Source organism: Anas acuta, chromosome 1, assembly GCF_963932015.1.
Source record: "Anas acuta chromosome 1, bAnaAcu1.1, whole genome shotgun sequence".
Taxonomy (NCBI): Eukaryota; Metazoa; Chordata; class Aves; order Anseriformes; family Anatidae; genus Anas; species Anas acuta.
Genome location: NC_088979.1, coordinates 21342567 through 21364280, shown reverse-complemented (window position 1 = coordinate 21364280; position 21714 = coordinate 21342567). Strand labels below are relative to the sequence as shown.

General features: G+C 42.9%; 1 protein-coding gene across 2 annotated transcripts; it reads left to right on the top strand.

Moving 5' to 3' along the window:
- The first annotated feature begins 8911 nt into the window (after positions 1–8911).
- Positions 8912–20888, top strand: GPR12 (G protein-coupled receptor 12). 2 transcript variants are annotated; one of them, XR_011093047.1, is made up of 3 exons: positions 8912–9086; positions 9676–16102; positions 20259–20888. XR_011093047.1 is itself a non-coding variant. In XM_068672088.1 (2 exons), the coding sequence occupies exon 2, from the start codon at positions 9688–9690 to the stop codon at positions 10690–10692; it is 1005 nt and encodes a 334-aa protein (XP_068528189.1). In that variant the 5' UTR covers positions 8912–9086; positions 9673–9687; the 3' UTR covers positions 10693–12811. The 2 variants fall into 2 exon arrangements, 1 of the variants encoding a protein (XP_068528189.1); XM_068672088.1 differs by lacking the exon at positions 20259–20888 and having other exon boundaries at positions 9673–12811.
- The last annotated feature ends 826 nt before the right edge of the window (positions 20889–21714 follow it).

The following is a 21714-nucleotide window of genomic DNA, read 5'->3' as shown; positions in this document are numbered from 1 at the left end:
GGCCAGGGGAATCTCCATCTCTGGAGATATTTAAACTGGACATAGCCTTGGGCGATTGGTTGTATAACCAGACCTGCTTTGAATTGAGGTTTGGTCTAGAGACCTACATTGGGCCCTTCTTGCCAATCTGCTTCTTTGACTGATTCCAGAATTTCTAACCTATTGATTTTCTGACAAATTGCTACCATTACAAGCAAGAGGAGATAGGAGTCTTGGCTCGGTCCCAGAGCTACAACATCACATTGGCATAAGTGAAACTTGGTGGGAAGAGTTCTTGGACTGGTGTGGAGGGGCTGGACTGTACAGAGCTTGTAGTTGGTGATGACACCGTTGAGAGCCTCTTTGTAAGGCTTAAGGGACAAGCAAATAAAGGGGATGTCACTATGGGAGTCTCCTATAAACCACCCAGACAGGATGATGACACTGACAAATTGTTCTTTAAGGATCTAAGAGATACCTCTACATCAGCTGCCCTTGTCCTTATGGGGGATTCCAGCTTGCCAGATGTTGACTGAGAATATCACACAGCTCATACAAACAGATCCAGGAGATTCTTAAAACACCTTGATAACTTCTTGGTGCAGGTACTAAGGGAGCTGACTGGAAAAGGTACCCTCCTAGACATGTTGTTTGTGAACAGAGAAGGCTCAAGGGTGAAGTGGCAATTGACGGCTGTCTTGGCCACAGTGACAGTGAAGAAGTTGAGTTTAAAATCTTTGCTAATAGAAGGAAAACTGCCACCAAAACTTCAACCCTTTATGTGGGGAGAGCAGACTTCAAGCTGCTCAGGGAAACTGTTTTGAAGATATAGGGGTCCATTAGTGCCAGTCACTTTTTAAGTACCACCTCCTTAAAGCACAGGAACAGGCAATTCCAAAATGTAAGAATTCAAATTAGGTGGGGAAGAAAGTCAGCTTGGCTGAGCAGAGATGTTCTTCAGTTTTGGTGAACAAAGAAAGTGTATGGTTGCTGGAAGTGTAGTAAGGCAACATGAGAGAATTACAGCGTTGCTGTTGGCCTTTGCAAGGAAAAACTTTCATGCATCCAAAGCTCAAATAGAGTTGAAGTTGGCCAGTACTGTGGGGTACAATAAAAAGTTTTGGTGGTGGTGCTGGTGGTTTTGTGTGTGTGTGTGTTTTTTGTTTGGTTGGTTGGTTGCTTGGTTTTGTTTTGGTTTGGTTTTAATGTCTTAACAGCAAAAGGAAGACCAGAGAAAACATTGATCCATTGCTTGATGAGGATGCATGAGGATGAATGAAGAAATTTTGAAAAATACCTGAAGGACAATGCTGGAGAGCAGCCCTTCAGAAAGGGATCTTGGGGTTTTGGTCAACAGCAAGTTGAATTTGAGACAAAAGTGTGCCCTGGCAGCCAAAAGGGCCAACCATACCCTGGGGTGCATCAGGCACAGCACTGCCAGCTGGGCGAAGGGAGGGATTGTTCTCTGCACTGTGCAGCCTCACCTCCAGAACTGGGTGCAGTTTTGGGTGCCACAATATAAGAAGGACATAAAATTATTAAAGAGTATCCAAAGGAGGGCTAAAAAGTTGGTGAAGGGTCTAGGGGGGGAAGATGTGTGAGGAGCAGCTGAGGTCCCTGGGTTTGCTCAGCCCCAAGCAGAGCAGGCTGAGGGGAGGCCTCATGGCGGCCTGCAGCTCCCTCACGAGGGGAGCGGAGGGGCAGGCGCTGAGCTCTGCTCTCTGGGGACAGCGACAGGACCTGAGAGAACGGCATGGAGCTGGGACAGGGGAGGGTCAGGCTGGGGGTTAGGGAAAGGGTCTGCACCCAGAGCAGTGATCAGGGCACTGAAATTTCTGGAGTTCAATAAGTATTTGGACAATGCTCTCAGACAAATGGTTGGGTTCAGGCTGGACCTGTGTGGTGCCAGGAGTTGGACTCGATGATCCTTACAGAATCCTTATGAGTCTTTATGGGACTCATGATATTCTATGATTCCATGATCTTTGTGGGTCCCTTCCAGCTTGGGATATTCTATGATTCTATGATTAACAAGTCGCCAAATATCTCTGGAGTTGCCTGTGCCATCAGTCTTGGACCATGAAAAATGAAAGATGATGCCATTTAATTATTCTTGGTCATAAACTACATTAAGTCATATAACTACTCAGTTGGGTCTAAGAACAAGGAAATGGGCAGTTAGTACATACAGGAACTTGATAAACTACTGTCTCTTGATCATGTTCCTCAGCTTTCATAGACCATTCAGAACAAGGACTACAGCACAGAAGAAGTAACACTGGCTATGAATAGGAAAATAAAAGACAAAAGAATATTTAATGTAGAGGAAGAGCATTATTTTTCAGATTAACAAAACGTTTGTCCCCAGCTGAATCCTAAAGAGGTATTTCAGGAAAGGGAAAGGTGTGAAAAATGGAATAAGGCCAGAGTCATGGCCATTAGTGGAATTAGAGCTTTGTAGGGTAGGAGGAGTTAATTGCATTTTAAAAGGAAGAATAACATCATTTAGTCCAGGATTCAAACAGGATGGAGCTATGGTCAGAGCATCAATGAAAAGTACATTAACAGCTTTATTAATTTTTGTTTAACTGCAGGGTGGAAATGAATATAAGATCAGCTAATAGGAAACACAAATTTTCCTTGTCACTGCACCTTTATCTTTGAAAGGGTATTCTGGAAGTAATTAAAAAGTTAAAAGCCCATGTGTTTGATTATTTGTCACTGGGATCAAGCTCTTCTGTCTAATGTACAGCACCATCAATAACAGTTTTGTTTGTGTATCAGTTTGGTCTGTATTAGACAAATGTAGTAAAGTAAAGGCAGACAGAAGAGCAGGAAGGATTCTGAAGAAGCTGGTTTATTAGATGTCATATTAACTATGTGAAGAGTACAGAAAAGGCTCAATAACTACCTCAATTTTGTAGAAAATAACACTTCTGGAAACACGATATACAAAAGTAAAGCATAACAAACATTTCCAGCCACTTACATGACAGATATGGAAAAAAATAGCACTCAGCACAAACAAATAAAACTCAGAAATCTTGGAGATTCGTGGTATTTTAAGACAAAGATGTATCTTTGGATCAACAAGTCCGATTAATATAAGACTTCATCTAATACTCTTTAGATGTTAATAAATCAATTAACATACTTAACAAGTCACTGGAAAAGGAATGCAGAGATAGTGGCAGAGATGTTTATAGAAAGCTGCTGCTGAGTGCCAAAGGGAGCACAAGAAAAAGTGCAAAGTGAGTTGCTCAACTATACCTAATCAATAGACAGTGGAGGCTGGCTCCCGAAGCCAATCAAAAATGATGAACACTTCTCGATATCAAATGAAATACTCCCTGAGGAGCTTTGGAAGAGACAATAAGCACCTTATGTTTGAAGCTTGAGAGGCAGCAATTCAGAAGGGTGCTTCCATTCAGAGTGTATCTCAGAGTATAGCTGCAACCTTTTTCTTTCGAGTGGATTCCTCCCAGACTAAATTCTAACTTCATTTGATTACATGGATTAAATTTGAGCATCCCTTTCATAAAGGTATTAATTCTATGAAAGACATGTTGGATCTGTCAATAATTTCTGAGATAGTTTCCTCTGATACAAAAGAGGAAATCCAACTTTTCCATTTACTTTATTTGGCTACCTACCAAGCTCACAGTTAAAGCTCTTTCATCGAACATCACATGTCATAAAAAGCAGTCAGCAGGCAAAAACACTAATGTTTCTGCATAAAGAGTGCATCTTATTGGACAATGCCTCCATCCAACATCCTAACAGCTAACTTTTGCTGTTATGCACTGCAATACATTTCACTTGGACATTTTTTTAATTACATTTGTGGGTTTACTAACAGTTTCAGTTGTACCATGCTCAGACTATGAACATGCTTAGCTGCCATTTATTTCTTTTGGATCATATAGGTTATACAGCTTGTTAAGGCACTATGACTACATTGCCTTCAACAATTGCCAGTTCCAACATTCAGATGTGATAAGATAATCTTTAAGCATTGTTACCACAATTTCTACCAATGTACAAGCTTAAACATTTAAATCATCATCTACATTTTGCAGGAATATAGGCACTAGCCTTTCTGTCAGAGAAGTTGGTCATCTCATCTATTATAACTGAACATACTTTTCAGAAACGTTCTCAGAAATATTGCCCATGCTTTTAAGAGTCAGGATGCCCATTATCTCATTTTAAATAACTAAAATTATCAATGTGCCTTGAATCATTTTCAGCTGTGGGACATTACTTTGCCAGCAAACAGAGGAACCAAATATAGCTGCAAGCCAACCTTTCCACTTAAGCATGTTCAAGCCAATGGTTTGTAGTACAAACTTCTGCCATAATAGCATACACCTTTTAGTATTTTTATTACGCTTGCCTTGTTTTCTGTTTTAGAAACCCTGAGAAGTTAGCATGCCAGCAATGTTCTCTGTGGTGCTTTGAAGAACTCCAGGTACTTTATGGTGGCCTGAAGAAGCTCAGTGCATCTCATGCTCATCTCAAGATTTATTCCCAATTAGCAAATGGAGACTGGCATGAAAGCACTTTTTGCAGATGTAACCAAAAATAGCTGAAAGCTGCACAAAAGCAGAAACAAAGTACACTGTCCCCAGTTCCAGAATAATCCAGCCACAATAAATCATCAAAAAAAGAGGAGAAATAAGTTATTTAATGTATACCATATGCAGAAGAAGTAAAAGAAAATCAGTGTGTTTTGTTAAAGGAAGTAGGAAAGAGCTAGGGAAAAACAGGCAATGTATATGCAGGGAAACATGTCCCCAAGTCGGACAATTTGTGAAGACTGAATACCAAGCTATTTACCAGACAGGAAAGAGTAGTGCCCTTTGGCAGAGGACTCCTCAGACTAGCCATAGCTATAGAGAGCAGTTGGCACCCAAGAAAAAGGGTTTCAAACATCTAAATCCATCAGAGTATCATGTTTGTTTACCTGAAGAGAACAAACTGTGAGTTAGAGGAAAATTTTCCTTGCTAAATTAAGCTGAAAAAAAAAAAATAAAGAAAAAAAAAAAAGTTAAAATACCTGTTACTTTGGGGTAACTTTTTATTTGATAAAGGCATCCTCTAAAAAAAAAGTATTAAGAGGAAATGGAACCATTACTTGTGCTGGATGTGTTGTTCCAGTGCATAATTATCATGCTATTAAGTGTGCTTAATTTTGAATCTGAACTTCTCTGACTTTGGCTTCCAGGAATTTTCTGGAAGATATGCTATTCTGTTAGATTCCAGAGCCATCCAAAGCATGGTGAAATTATGCTGTAACCCAGTCATTTCTCAATCTTCTTTCAGAGAAACTGAAAATGGTAAATTCTGTAAGTCCTTAATCTGAGACAATTTCTCATGTCTTCAGTGTCATACCTGTGACTCTTTCCTGAATTCTCATTTGTTTCTCAGTACCTTTTAAAAATACTTTAGTCTGAACTGTATCCAGCTTTCCAATACTGATTTCATCAATGCCCTGTCCACAGTTAATATCACCTCCCTGTTTCTGGCCATGGTTCTCCCTAGGTCACAGCAGCCCTCTTTGTTACAGCCCTGCATGGGGAACTCTCATATACAGCCAACTAGTGTTTTAAGAGATTTTATTAAACTAGGTATTTCCCAGATATTTTAATTAAAATTGGCACTTTTATTATGGTGCCATACAGTAAGACAAATGCCTTTCAAAATCTGTTGCACCTATGGAGGAATAAAATATATCTTCCTCTTGTAATAACATCAGGTCTGTTTGACAAGATTTATTTTCCATTAAATTGACATATGTTGGCAAGTATTCTTTTATTCTCCATTTTCTTTCTTTCCTTCAAAAATTGACAAAGGACTGATTTGGGCTAAAGGAGTGCACCCAAAGCATCCTCTATATAATTCTTACTTTAGTTATGCTGCTGTTGCTTTCAGCTTGTCTAAGTAGTTGAGATAAAATGAGTGAAGACCTCAACACTTGGTCCACCAAAAGGAGAAAAAAATTGTAGCAAAATAAAAGCTCAAAGATTTTGAAAGGTCAGTGATAACTGGACAGTTTTGTTGCAGGGGCAGTGTTTGGCTCTTTAGGTTGTCGGAGCATCTAAATGACACTCATGTGACACTGAAGATTAAATCAACGTAAAGCCAGCTCCCTGTCAAAATAGAAACTGAATTGGCAATGAGGAAGGAATTAAAAAGAAGTGACAAACTCATTTGTGGAACCTCAAGTCACTTCTCACTCTGCAGGAGGGAATCTCTAAAGTAATTAAGAGACAGGCCAAAGCTAGGTGGAGAAGATGGATACACAGTTAAAAATAAAACTTATCCTTCTTTTTACTGCTATCTAAAATTGTTAATGTTCCATACTAGAGAAATTATAGAGGTAAGTTCAGGGATAAGGTAGCGGTATGTACTTTAACACTATGTATAGCTCAGTGTGACACGATGTTTTTTATAACTCTTTGTACAGTAGTATATAGAATTCTAAGTTATTTCTCTGCTTTACCAAATATTTGGGTTTCAATGAATTTTACACTCAATAAGTTCACTGTGGATAGTTAAGAAGATTCTAAATCTTTTTAAAGAAAATTTTAACAAAAGACATTTCTAAAACACACACAGGCTATTGTCCTATATTTGGGTTCTTCACGCTTCCTTTATTCAACTACCCATTACTATCTGCATGAGTTGTCACTAGAATATGAACTTTTAAAATATTTTGGTTTAGGTTACTTTGAAACTACGCATAGGGAAAAATCTGAAGTAAAGAGTTCCAGACTGTCAATTGACCTGGTGGTTTTGGCTATGCAGGTGAGAGTCTAGGAACCTATAATGGAACCTATAAAAAGGCATTAAAAAGAGTGCTTAGGAAAAAGCAAGACAAAGGCATGGGACCCTGCTGGATTTTCTGAAGGAAGGTCTGCAAAGCGGTAAGGCTTCAGGTGAGGAATATCTTATGTTAGTTAAGGATCACTTTTTTCTCTTTGAATGGGGCTGTTTGGCTGCTATGGTCAGCTTTGTACTTAAAGACTCGGTAAATCAGGATGCATCCCAAAGCCTGATGCTCCCTCCATTCAGACCCTGAGGTCACAGGACTGGGTGGCCAAAATCACACAGATGTCCTGGAGACAGCAGGCCAGAGACTGCCTGAAGAGTAAATAACTTCCAAACCATGCCCTGAGATAGATAAAAGCACTAAACTTCCCATGCCTCTGGGTACACCCATGTTATGAAAGCCATTTTGTGTTACCTGAGACAGGCCAGAGCCTCTTTGTACATCACCATGGCAGTCAGAGCATCAGACAGGGATCCTACCTCATCCCTACCTCATCCACAGCCAGCACAGCCCGACCTTGGTCTCCTGATGCAGGACCAGGCTGTTCTGTGCTAGCACGAGGGTCAGCAAACGTCATCTGTAGGAGCATGCTCATGAGAGAGAGACCGAGATCAGGATTAAGACAGTGGTACAAGAGCTCTTTAACTATGACCCATCGCTAATTTTTGCATCTGTTAATCTTCAGGATACAAAAAAAAGAGAGATCCTCCTCTAAATTACAGCTGCTCTGTTGTGCTGCGGAGTGAAATCTGTGCCAATGCCATCTGCCCTAATGACTAAGACAGTCCACTGTCTCTCTAAAAAGTGACAACCTGGCAATACAGGATACAAACATTAGCTTGTTTATAATGTGTCCTAATTGGAATGGAAATCGTTCGCAAATTAACTAAGTGAATAAACACAGCTCTCTGAAGTCCTAAATTAAAATATTTAATTGAAATGCTGGTTTTCCTCATTTGTGAAACAAATGTTGAAGCTGGATGAAGAAAAGCTTTTGCCATTTTTTAATGCGACTGCTCTAAATGAAAGAGTGAGGGATGCTGAAACACAACAGACATACTCAGTCTAGATGAAGGGAAAACATTTGTTACACTGTCACATAAGAAATCAACAGATAAATCACAAAGACCGCAATCAGCAGCAAGGTGAAATCCATCTTTAATCCTTGTTACAAAGCAGGAGGGTCACCAGAAGTAAGGATAAATCATCGTGAATCAGCCTGCAGAGCCTCACAAGCCTTAGCACCGTGGTGGGGGTAGGTCTGAGCCCATTACTCAACAAGGGAGGAGGAAATTCTTCTCTGCCGACTCCAGGTCCAGGCTTTCCAACGTGCTGCAGGTATATGCCAGTGCAAATGAGGACAAAGCACGCTTTCTTAAAATTGCTCAAGCTCTTCTAGAGATGGCTCAGCATCCCAACTGACCCCTCTATTTTGGCATGCCCCAGAGGAGACACCTCTGTCCATTGGTAATATAGGGGACGGTGGGAGGCCAGCCTCTGTAGGTAAACATCTGTGCGTGGCGTGGTGTTGACACATGGGTGGCGTGGTTCCTCATCCCTGTGGCCTCAGGGGAATTGCAATTTCCAGCTCAGCAAAAACCCCGAACAGTGCTGACCTGCACTATTAAATATGTGACGTCCCTAATGTCCTAGGAGGGTGGCAGCCGGCTTCCCTCACCTCCCATATGCTCTCTGAGGGGTGCTACCTGCTCCTGCCCAGATGCTTTGCACAGTCCCTGCATGTTTTATGCAATATTTTCATTTTCATACTGTTACAACACGCAGCACCACAGAACTTCAGGGAGGTGGCGGCGTCACCGTCCCTGGGGGTGCTCAAGGAGAGGCTGGACGTGGTGCTTGGGGACATGCGGGTGACATTGGTGGTCGGGAGGTGTTCGGAACTGATCATTTTTGAGGTCTTGTCCAATCTTAATATTAAACAACCGGGCGGGGGCCGCTGTGGCACCGCCACCGCCGCCCCCTCAGCAGCGCCCGCCCCCCCCCCTCCCATCCCCTCACAGGCGCGCGCGCACGCGGCGGGGCGCACCTGCGCAGGCGCGCGCGCACGAGGCCAGCTCCCCCCCCCCCTCCGCCCCCTCCCCTCCGAAAACCGTTGCGCGCTCGCGCAAGGCTTCAGTTGGGGGGGGGGGGGGGGCGCGCGCGCACCTGCGCCCTCCCTCGGCCCCCTGCGCCTCAGCCGGGCGAGCGCGGCCGGGCGCCGCTGGCGACCCTCGGCTTCTCCTCCTCCTCCTCCTCCTCCGGGATAACGCAGGTGACCGCCGCCGGGCTGTGTGGGGAGGGGGGGCCGTGGTGGTGTCAGAGCCGTGCCCCTTCGGTACCTGCGCGGAGTTTTTTTGGGGAGTTTGCTGAGGAAAAATACCTCCCCCCCCCCCCCCCAATCCCCATCCCCATCCCCGGGCGGGGTTCTCCTCACAGGGGGTCGGTGAAGGAGCCCCCACCCCCCCTCCCCCCTTTGGGCTGCGGAATAACGGGTTTACACCCTCAAATTGGGGTGTGATTGTATGTTTTTTTTTCCTTAAATCTGTGTATTTGTTTTTTTTTTAACCCCTTTTATGGGCTTTCAGCTTTCTGTCCTGTGCCTGTTCCCCTCTGCAGGTGAAGGGAATTGCCCTGAGGATCCCTCAGCGGATAATCTCGGGCGGTTTTCAGGGTTTTCTCCCTCTTTTTTTTTTTTTTTCCTCGTTTATTTTTTAATTGTCACATTTACGTAACAAGTGCCTGCCCCGCACGTTAGGTTGGTGTCGCCCGTCTCTGGGGCGTTGCATGCTCTCGGGGTGCTGTCTCCAGTGCTGTGTGTCTGAACATTAAAAAAAAAAAAAAATGTCTTTCTGTTGAAGAAGACAGGGGTTAAAATGAATGAAGATCTGAAGGTTAATTTGAGCTGGCTGCCTCAGGACCATGTAGAAGCCAGCTCCCCCGAGAATGCCTCAGCTGCAGGCTCCTCCCTGGTTCCTGTCGTAGACCCAGAGCCAGAGCTCTTGGTAAACCCCTGGGACATTGTCTTGTGCACTTCAGGGACCCTCATCTCCTGCGAAAATGCCGTTGTGGTCCTTATCATTTTCCATAACCCCAGTCTCCGCGCCCCCATGTTCCTCCTGATAGGCAGCCTGGCGCTCGCAGATCTCTTAGCGGGAATTGGACTGATCATCAATTTCGTTTTCGCGTACCTGCTGCAATCAGAAGCTACGAAACTGGTTACGATTGGACTGATTGTTGCCTCTTTCTCAGCATCTGTCGGCAGCTTGCTGGCCATTACTGTCGATCGTTACCTCTCCCTGTATTACGCTTTGACTTACAATTCGGAGAGGACTGTCACTTTTACCTATGTCATGCTTATATTGCTCTGGGGAGCATCTATCTGTATTGGACTGCTGCCTGTAATGGGCTGGAACTGCCTCAGAGATGAATCCACCTGCAGTGTTATCAGACCGCTCACTAAAAATAACGCGGCTGTCCTTTCGGTCTCTTTCTTGCTTATGTTTGCCCTCATGCTGCAGCTCTACATTCAGATCTGTAAAATCGTGATGCGCCATGCCCATCAGATTGCCTTGCAACACCATTTCCTGGCCACTTCCCACTATGTGACCACCCGAAAAGGAGTGTCTACTTTGGCCATTATTTTGGGGACTTTTGCTGCTTGCTGGATGCCTTTTACACTCTATTCTCTAATAGCAGATTACACCTATCCTTCTATATACACCTATGCCACCCTCCTGCCAGCTACCTACAATTCCATCATCAATCCTGTAATATATGCTTTTAGAAACCAGGAGATCCAGAAAGCGCTTTGGCTCATCTGTTGTGGCTGTATTCCTTCCAACCTGTCCCAGAGAGCAAGATCGCCCAGTGATGTCTGACTGGCAGCCAGGAGCACGCTGCTTAACACGTTACTTCCCAGACATTCTTGCGACACTGTCTTTGGTTTAGATGCATTCATTAACCGGTGTGTGATGGGCTCGTATAAAAACCACAGAATGTGCTGACCTCTGTGTAAACAGCAAACCCCAGAGACCAAAATGAATCAAGCGGTTTAAGAGAGATCTCCAAAATCAAAATAATCAGTGTTCTTACAGATTTATAATGTTGCTCAGGGTCTTTTGTTATGAATATATAATCCAGACTTTGCCACGTTTGCCATAATTTTACGTTAAGTTTGCTAATTAAATATAGATTGAAACAGCATACCTCATCTGAAATTGTTTATGTGATTGAGTTCAGCCATACTGCACATTACAGTCTGTTGTCAGGGTATTTTTTCCCTCATTTTTTCTTACTAAAGCAGGAGAAAAAAAAAAAAAAAGAAAACACGTGTCCTGTTACCACAAACCCAAACGTATATCATCAGAATACTCTTCAAAATAATGGCCAATTGTACTGGTTTATATGGTATGTGTTGTAATAATCTCAGTGCAGCAAATTTGCTCTAAGTGAGGAAGTACTTGTATGGCTTTTACTTTATGTCTCAGCATGAATTAGCTCAATCGTTATTTTTGAAGAGTTACCTGCCCTCTACTGAGTTCTGGCTGGATGCTGAAACAGAAGATATGCTTTGTCTCCCTATTCAAAAGCCAGGCTTCTGTTTTCACTTAGATGTGGGGCATCAGAGCTCATTATATTATTAATTTTAAAAGAATTCAGTGGGGAGTTTCAAAATTGATGAAACAATATGGCCTCTTTCGGCTGTGCATTTGTAATAGAGGCAACGCTTCCAAGCTTCTTGGACAAGTTCGCCTTTTAATAAGGAAATATCAAATAAAATAACTTACAAATTACTTGCAACATGTATTTAGTTCATTTCTGCATGAAATGGTTCCCCTGAAGTTTATCAAAACTATTTGCACTTACTACACTTGTTTTTTGCTCTTCTGCTATAATTTGAAATACAGAAGTTGATAAATTCTCAGAGCATATCTGGTCCGTAATTGTATGCAACCAGAACTGCAACATGAAACAACGTTTTCTCCTTCTCTGGCAGTTTCATCCATTACAGATTGTGATTCTGTGCACTGTATGCATGGCAGTTCACTTCGTTATAGGACGATAGTTCTGGTCTCAAAAGCTTCCTCTCATGGTTAAATTTAAAACTGCTTCTAACCTTTTACTGAAGCTACATTAGAATGCAATAGGAATAAAATGTTGTTTTCTAATCCGAAGACTTGATTGTCAGAGAGAAAACCTTCCTGGGCGCTTTCTTCATGAAATTTAAGGCGTACGCTACTGTCAGTGCATGGGAGCCCATGGCACCGCTTCCACTGGCGTTCATGGGAGCTCGCTGTGGCCATGCCCTGGCATCAGCAGGAGGTTACACTCCCTTGAGTGTCAAAGTCAGTGTACTGTGGTGTTGCTTCAGTATCTTCCATTACGGTTTAAAAAAAAAAATCTCAAGTGTAAAAATAGCAATATTTACAGTTCAATGAAAAAAAATGCCTGTATAGTATAGATTGTAGAGACAACTGTGTTGCTGGTCTGGATTTTTCCAAATGGAATCTGTCCTTTTCACATGGATGTTTGGGTGACTGTAGCTTTTTGTGGCAGAGTTTCTGTGATGTTAGGAATCATATGCTATACACAAAGCTGAATCTCAAATGTGAATGAATTGTCTGTAAACGAGGCTCTGTAGAGGTTTTATGAGCAATAACTAATTTAAGTTGCAATGCTGGGTTCAAATTCCATTATCTACTTGATTCAACCTTCCTGATATTTGGCTCTTACTTTGTAATCTGATTAGTTCAATAATTGCATGGCATGGTCTAGTAGAGCTGTGAGCGTGCAGCTCCCTTGGCTTCGCTGCAATTTACAGATGCTCAGCACAGTTAGACTGTGGCCCCTACTCTGCGTAGGATATTGGTGTTCTTTATCTACTTCCGAATGCTAATGAAACTCTAGTCGTTGCCAAGTCCCTGTTTTGCTACGGATTTTTGTATAAGAAATAATCACTTCATAAATATCCATGCTCTGTATGCGTGCAGTTTTGCAAGTATGCAAAGTACTGGGAATAAATGGCAGCAAAAGTCATGAACTGAATAATGTAGAGAGGCAGAATAATGTAGAGTGGCACTTTTTAAAATAACAAATGAGGTGTGTTGAAGTCATACAAGGTCTAGCCCCCTCTTTTTTTTTTTCCCTCTTTCTTTTTGTAATTGTTCACCTTTATCAAATTGCCAAGCAGTGTTATGAGGATGAGCAGCTACAACTGCGACCATAATTCAGTCCCAAGGGCAACTGTTCAGCTGCTTATGAAGACCTGTTCTCATCTTGGATCACCTCGCAGGCACTAGTGTTCTTCTCTCTTCTACCTGGGTGGTAGGCAAACCAGAAAAAGCATGGAGGGAATAATCTTGTCCCCTCTTTCATGCTGGTTCACCTAATGTCCTTGTCATCTTCCTCATTCCACAGGCTGCCCAACTCCACAGAGGCTCTCCAGAGTGCCGGGGCAGCCGACCTTATCCGTGTACCAGAGCAGAGAGGTTTGTAATTGGAAGCTCCTCTCCTGAGGAGCAGTCAGAGTCAAACAGAGGAGAGCAGGATTAATTATAGAAGTCACAGATGACTGGCTCATAGGGATGGGATTTGTCCTCATTTGATGAGTAGCGCGTGTTTTGCCTTTCATTGCAAACAGGTGAGAAGCGTGGTTTTGCCTCCCGAGCTACTGCTGTGACCACTGAGGATGTTGGCTCTTCTGAGTTAAACGTCTCAGTGCTCTTACCTCAGAGCACGTAGGCCTCGCCTCTTTATGGTGAGGCGCCAGTGTCCATCCACAATCCTTCTGAAACTGGCAGAAATCTGGGCAGCGTGCAGGAATCTGTCATTTCATGGCCCCACTGAACAGCACCTGTGCGTAAGGCCATTGTAGAACTCACAATGCTACGTGCAGTGAAGTATCTTAATCATAGTGACAAAAGATTTTTTTAATGAATGAGTAACTCGGTTTAAAGATTTAAAGTTCATTTTAATTTATTGGCATACTTGACCTTAAGTTAAATAACAGGTTTGTATCTTGATGAGCAAAATTTACTGCAGTCATTTTTTGTCGCCCGTTCAACCTCAAAGCTTAGGGAAAGGTTTATTTTAATTGTCTTTTTTTTTAACCATTTCTCCTAACAGTAAGAATTTCAGCAATAAGGGAAGAATGTTTTTAATATAACAGCAATAAAATCCTCCATGTTGCAGGTAGTATAAACTGCTGAGTAAACTCAGAGCAATAGAAAGGAAGCAATATATTCTTTAGGCAAAAAAAAAAATAGTAATTTTAATAAGGACTTTAAGCAGAAGTCTTCCTTTGTTAAGCAGTTGCTATAGGACTGATGTGGGACATTATTTCTGGTTGACTTGTGCCACAGAGTTACTGGATAGGATTACTCAGCAATAACTGTTTACCTTAGGTTTTGGATGCTGAATTCATGCTGTTTGCTAGAGAAAGCAATGTACTGCAGTGGGGATTTGTACTCTTTCAGCATCGGGCATTTAGTTCTACAGCAGTCTCTTGATAAATTAATTGTTTAGGATTTCTGGTTGTTACTAATACTGAGAATACCCAAATCCAAGATGCCCATCGAGATGGATGTGATAACTGGTGCTAGCCCATTCTGAAGCCAGCTTGGTTTTTAAAAGAACAAGGTTATGATACCATTGAAGAAACCCCCTACCGATACCTGGATGTTTGGAAGCGAGCTGAAAGGCCTGCTGCAGCTGCTGGGTCTTCCTAGCATGGGTGCTCCACAATACAAGCAATTGTATCCATCCTTTGCGTTCCTTGGCCAGCCTTGAAATATCCTGGAGTCTCTGAAGCCCCTCCATAGTCAGCAGTGAGCCTTGGCTTAGGCCAGCTGCTGTTTCATCCCCAAAGAGTTTCTGTTCTGTTGCCTCATTTTCTTAGGGGTCACATAGCTTTTAAAAAGAAGATAGCTGTGGATTCATTTCTCAAAAGCTCTGAGCAACCTGCAGTGTGAGTGAGGGTTGGGATAAAACAGCCTCACTAAAAATGAGGCCCCGACAGATAACTGCACACTCGGTATTTTTAAATTCAGTGTTCTGCAATGTACAGAGCCTTATTTTCAAAATGCTGGCCCTGACTTTGATGCAGAGAAAGTATGGTCTGCTTCTCTATGTGCAATAAAGAAAGAAATCTATTTAAGAAACACCAGCTCTTCAGCCACCTCTGGGGTACTGAATGGTTCTCTGTCCTTCAAACAGAAACTAACTCAGGCAAATGTCTTGAAAATCCCGAGTGCCCACGAGTCAGCGTACAAGCTTTTGCAGCAAAAGTCGAGGGACTGCCATGGTTCCAGTACAAAGCAGTTTGACACAACAGCTCTGTTGTGAGAGGGCACAGGGACAGGATAGCTGCACACCAGCTGAGACAGATCGAGCCCTAGGTGTATAGGGACAGCACCAGAAATAGGTGAACAGCATTTCCTTGAAGAAGGCTGTATCGGGTGCATTCCCTCTGAATACAGATCCTGTAGGGCAGGAATTAAAGAACATTTAAAAAGAGTGCTGCTGGCCAGCTGTCGTGGAGGTGGTGTCAGTGGTTGGGGGCGGGTTGGGGAGTTCAGCCAGACTTGTAAAAGGATTCATTAAGGTTAATGTTAAATATCTACATGCAGTTTTATCACATCTGTTTGGGAGAAGGTCTGAGCATCATCTTGATGTTTTAGCTGGCTGCCTTTTGGAGCGGTCCATTCTAGAACACGTGGCTGCTCCAACGCATGCATTAAATGCAGGAAGGAATCTGTCCTTTACGCATTTACCTAAAGCAGCAAACAGCTACTTGCAGTCAGGACTGTTTGCCACTACAAAGCATCCGTTTCATGATACGCAGGAAGCCACCTTAAGAAAAGAGCTTGATAACTTCAGTGATAAGCTTTGAAAAACAGAATTTTGAGATAACTTATTGCACGCTGTAAATTAAGTCCTAATAGAGCAGGTCCTTGCATGCTGGGAAGAAGCCCTGTAGCTTGACTGATGTTAGGCAGCAGGGTTTCCCAAAATCATGTGAAATTTGGTGCTTAGAACTAAGAGGCTGCTGCAGATAAATGTGTTACTGTAATTGGGAGGCACAGTTTTAAATAATATTTGAATGTTCTGATTTTTTTACATGTTTTGAATGCTGTTACTTAAAACAGTGGTTTATCCTCTCTTTCAGTGCCACATTTAGTTTGGCTTAGTGGAAGTCCAGAGATGTGCAGTGCAGTGACAGTAAGACCTCTCAATCTCTGCTTATGAAGAGGAAACCAAAAGGAAGGGTCGTGCTTTATACGTACTAAGGTAAAAATAGTATGGGGAAGGTAACTGAGGCATGCTCATGTCCCCCTGTCGCTCGGTAAAAGAGTGATGGGATGCCCAGCAAACTTGAAAGGCTGCTTGAGACCAGGAATTTGCAGATCCTTTTAATGGGCACGGATCTGGGTGTACCTCAAGGATGTCTGCTTTCATGTTAAGTAGATAATGACAGACGAGGGGAAGCAAGCCTTTATGGCTTGGGGACTCAGCCAAGAGCTTGGTGCTTGAGCTCGGATAGGAAGGATGCTTGAATGAAGGCATCCCCTGTGAGAGGGTTGTTTTGAGCTGTGCATTTTGAGCCTTCCATGGCGCACACGGAGCACCTGGACGATGCCCCGGAGCTGCCGCTGTTGCGGGGCACAGGGCAGCAGTCCCCGTGTCCTTGAGGCCGGTGCTGGTGCTGTTGTTGTTGGATGGCATCCAGAGAACAGAAAGGAGGAAATGCAATCACGAGTGAGCTGCTCCTCCCTTGAAAACAACAACCTCGTGTGTTTTATTTGGATTATTATAGTCTGTCAAGGCCCTGCTCGAAATCAGAGGATTTTTGTGGATAAATATTGAAAATATTAAAGTAGAGCCGAGAGCTGATTATCTCGCAGTAAGTCATTGTCTATTCCTTTTCTTCTGAGGACCAGCTGAGCCCATAACTTCACAGTCCCTGTTTCTTTGCAAACAATGTGCCTTTGCACTAAAAATGCCTGCAATGAGGTTTAGTCACAAAGTTATTGTGGGTCTTGCAAGCCAGACAAAAAGAAGAAACAATTGTGTATTTTATTGCTATACAGACCTCTTCTGGAAGAGTTCTGAATGTAGGTTAGATGAAACCGTGTTACGGTTAGCTAGTGCCTCGCTGCTGTGATGCTGAGTAATTCCATGCCATCGGAAGGATAGGGGGAGAGTTTCCAGGGGAGGTTTTGCAAATGGGTAGAGAGTAAATTTTGTATTTTGAAATCAGAGGTCGGTTAAACCTGCCATCCCAAATGCCTTGAGTTGCCTTTTGAGGGAATTTTCCTCACCTCCTCAGATGTTTTATTTTGCATTCTGCATATATGAAGGCATTTACAAATCCTTGCTGAAGAGCTGAGTATTTAACTGGACAAGACAGTATTAGGGGTTTCCCCCCAGGTTGGGAGGAGATTTTTCTGTGCCTGGAGTACTTAGGGACATTTACTGCACATTTAAGGGCTTCCTCAAATTGATAGTGTAGAGTAATCCAAGTGATGGCCATGGGGTTACTCTTTTTTTTCTTTTTTTTTTTTTTTTTTTTTCCCAGCAGTAAGATGTCTGGCACAGTCCTTTTTGTTTCAAGAACCTGCCTCTTATTTTCTCCCATAAACATGGTGCTGCATTCTTAGGTAAAGTCTTGTATGGGAAAGTTTTAATAGGTTTCTATTCAGAAGACCCTTTAAAAAGCAAACAAAGAAAGCATTAAAATAAATTCTTAGCTCTGTGCAAGCTTCACAAATAGATTTCTTAACTAAGAACATTTAGAGAATGTTTGTTAACCCCATAATTTTACAGTTTGCTGTAACTCTCTCAAATACATCATCAGGACTTTATCTCACTGAATACCTTTGAGCGTTTGCTTTACCCTGGAAATATACCTGATTCACATTCAGGAGAAAAAAGTGACCAAACTGTTACTGTTTTCCTTATAATGGTGATTTATTTTTTTTCCCTCAAACCATTTGATCCCAAACATATGATGTCCTGTGATGTCTGAGCCCAGACCTGGTCCTGGTTTCTCAAGATAAAAACAAGTCAGTACTAACTACACGTGCTGAAAACTCTGTGATACAAAGATTTACCTTAGAAAATGGAGGGGCCTTCCACTTTTAAGGAACAGACTCCAACAAACCAGGCTTTTGGTGGTTGTGATGTTTGTTTGTTGAATACCACCAGGCAGCACTGCTGTGCTGGGCGGGTGACGGAGCCCTGGCACAGGCTGCCCAGAGAGGCTGTGGGGTCTCCTCCTTGGGGAGCTCCAAAAGCCGCCTGGACGTGGGCCTGGGCAGCCTGCTCTGGGTGTCCCTGCTTGGGCAGGGGGGGCACCAGGGACCTACAGGGGCCCTGCCAGCTTCAGCCCTTTTGTGTGGTTGTGTGTGAATTCCTGTGTCTTTAATTTGGATGTGTCCTACTGCAATTGTGATTGCAGGTATGTTCTGTGTGGCCACATCTGGGACAGAATACAAGAGGGATATTTATCACTAAAACAAGCCTGTAGAGCAGTTAGATGTTCCTACTTACTGCTGTTTCCTGTTTTCTCTCTCTCTGACTTTCACAGATGCTTTGGAAACAGGACTGCTCAGATCACAAGTCTAATGTGCCACACAGTCACATGGCACAGGTGTGCATTTTGCACAGACTGATGCTAACCTGCAGGATATTGCAGTAACTAAAACTTCTTACACCTTTATTTCTAAAGGATACAGCAAAAGAACATTTTTCATAGGGGCATTCCAGGAAAGGCACTACAGAGCCACAGAAGGGCTGAGGCTGGCAGGGCCCCTGGAGGCCCCTGGTGCCTCCCTACCCAAGCAGGGACACCCAGAGCAGGCTGCCCAGGCCCACGTCCAGGTGGCTTTTGGAGCTCCCCAAGGAGGAGACCCCACAGCCTCTCTGGGCAGCCTGTGCCAGGGCTCCGTCACCCGCCCAGCACAGCAGTGCTGCCTGGTGCTCAGAGGGAGCCTCCTGGGTGCCCGGCTGTGCCCATGGCCTCCTGTCCTGGCACTGGACACCACTGAGCAGAGCCTGGCTCCGGCCTCTCTGCACCCTCCCTTCAGGGATTTAGGGACATGGATGAGATTACCCTAACCCTCCTCCAGGCTCTGCTCATAGGATCCATAAGAGTTGGATCCAAGGTGTGGAGCTCTTAATGCATTGGTTACTTTTGGTCCTCAAAGAAGTTTCCTCTTACTGCAGCATTTGCTAAGATGAAACCCACCAAAATATTAGGGGATTCATCCTCCTCTGCTTTCAGGGAAGAGGTATTTCATAGTATACACGTGAAAGCAGCATGAGCTGGCCCTCTGAAAACAAGAGATACGCATGTCCCTTTGTGTCCTGTGGAGCTCAGGGAGTTGTGCTCCATCCATGGGCTTTTGCTTTGCTGCTCCTTGGTTTCTCTCTGACAGCATCCTCCCTCCATACACAAGCAGCGTTCAGTCCACCTCGTGGTGCCTCTGCCCCAGGGAGCCCACGAGAAAAGAGCATGGGGTGAGGATTTCTAGCAGTGCTAATCACAGCCTGGTTTTGGAATAAGCTCAGTTCTCAGCAGAGACCTTTCTAAAGATGAGATATAAAATAGCCTTCTTCAATGACATTTCAACCAAATTTCATCTCTTTTGCATTGGAAGCGGAGGCTGCCCTTACCCAGGAGGAGGGGAGGAGCTCGCTATTGGGAATTAGCATGCTCCAGCACGCAGATTGTTAACCCAGCAGCTGTCCCAGAGCAGAGGGGCTGAACGTGTGTTAGTCTGCTCCTGAACTCAGGCTGCTCCCACCAGTATAGGAGTGTACAGGAGCAAGATGTGGTTTTCCAGGATTTGGAAACAGCTTCAAAAATGCAGAATGGGTATTGCAGCTGAAGAGGCAGGTAAATGGGTTACATACACAGCAAAGTATTCCTGTAGTCCCTAGGGCCACTTGCCTGTGCTGAAATGTGTTTTCCATCAGAGCTGATAGCAGCTCCATGCATGTATAGAGGAGGAGAATATGGGCTCTTCTAGGAGATGGGCATCCTTCTTTTGTCATTATTTCTAGAAGTAGCCACATCAGCCATCTATCCAATTTCTAAGCCTACATCTTTTTACTCTGAGGCTAAAATCTACCATCACGTTGTACTTTGGTCTCAGCTTCGTTGTCACAGCCAAAACCTACAAAAGTTGATTGTAAATGTGTTTACAAATAAAAAGAAATCTCGTAGAATAAAACGTTATAACTGTGCCTCTGGAGGAAAAAAAAAAAAAAAAAAGCTTTAAAACTCAGTATTTAACTCCAGGCCATGACATTTAGAATACCCTGTCTGGTAGAAGCACTCATAATTTCCTAGACATACTAACTAGACCCCTACTTTCTTTCTGTTGCCAAATGCAATTAAAAATAACCTCTGGTTTACCATGCTCATCTATGAATTTTTCAGAGAGAGCTGTTCTTAGGAAACATTGTGCAATGCATGTGAACTCCTGATACTACTGACTGCAGTGTGGTTCCATCTGGAATTCCGCAAGCTTTAGCAAAAGCAGCTGCACGGTGCTAGTTTGCACTCCCCACATCCCATTAGGAGCCAGGCAGCTTTAAACCAGTGAGTTGAATTCTGCATGTTGTGCTTTTCGTATGAGAGCCAATTACTGGTTTAGTAAGTAGGGGCCTGTGGTTATTTCTTATACTGTTTAGGTTTTTCCATTTAACTGTGGTTGAAGTTTGAACCATAGCTTGCCAGTGTATCAAGTGATTTTAAAGGGAAGCGAAACATCTTCGCCTCAGTTTCCCTTAGGATTAAAGCTTTGGATTGCAACTACAGAGCTTCTTGTTGTATACAAGATAGTCATTTAATGCACTTTATTTAAAAAAGGCACAAATTATTTTGTTTATAAAATGTTACAATTGCACTATGCTGTAAGAATCGGTTAATAAACTGTACAGTTTTGTAGTCAACATTGTAAGTGTTTAGTCATAAATGATTGAAACGATTACATGTTTCAATTAAATGTTAATTTTATATGTGGTATATGTAACTATAAATAAATTTTCCTTTATAAAAAAAAAAGAATGGTTGTCCATTTCATTGAATTTCACATTCTATTTCAAATAAAAAAACAGTATTCTCGCTAAAAATATAAAAATTACATATGTTCTAGAGCAAAAGATGGCAGTAGCTACTAACTAAGCTTGGGGGATTAAATTCAGATGTGCAAATATCAGCTGAACTGTAATTCCACTAACACCGCAGAAGGAAATACCAGGCGCTATGGCTTTCTACAAAAAGTCTGAAAGAATAGCTAACAGGAATTCTTGAATGTAGACTTGTAAATGAAAGCCAGAGTGTCTAAGTCTACCTTTATTTATCCAAATTAATTTACTTCTACTGCACTTCTTTTCTGACCCACTGCCATTTATTTTCGTTGCATATGCTCAATTTTGTGGAAAAAAAAAAATCAGCTGCCATGTGCAAGAGGATCTGCAGTGGATCTTGCTAAAGATTCCTTCTTTTTTTTTTTTGCTAAATTTAGTCCTGATCTTCCTGTTAAGTAACTGCAAATCAGATACGGGATCAGAGTTCTGTGTTTCCAGTCTGACTCTTACAGGCAGGCCAAAAGAAAAGGGTGAAGTGTCTCATTTTTCAAACTAAATTTATATATACAAGTGATCTGAATGATTTTCTTGAATACCTAACTTGTTTTCCAGGCACATAAATTGATGGAAAGAGCTACATCTCTAACTTTAAAACTGACTAGTCTTTATTGTAGTCACTGAAAACATGACTTCTGAACCTGCCTAGAGGTTGGCAGATAACCAGGTAAGTGATGGAGCGAGGCTGCTTCCCTTGTACAAGGCAGGGCTGCAATGCTGCAGCTCAGCGATCTCCTCTGCCTCCA

Excerpts from the sequence above, each read along its gene's own strand:
- GPR12 (XM_068672088.1), top strand. The coding sequence starts at position 9,688 with ATGAATGAAGATCTGAAGGTTAATTTGAGCTGGCTGCCTCAGGACCAT.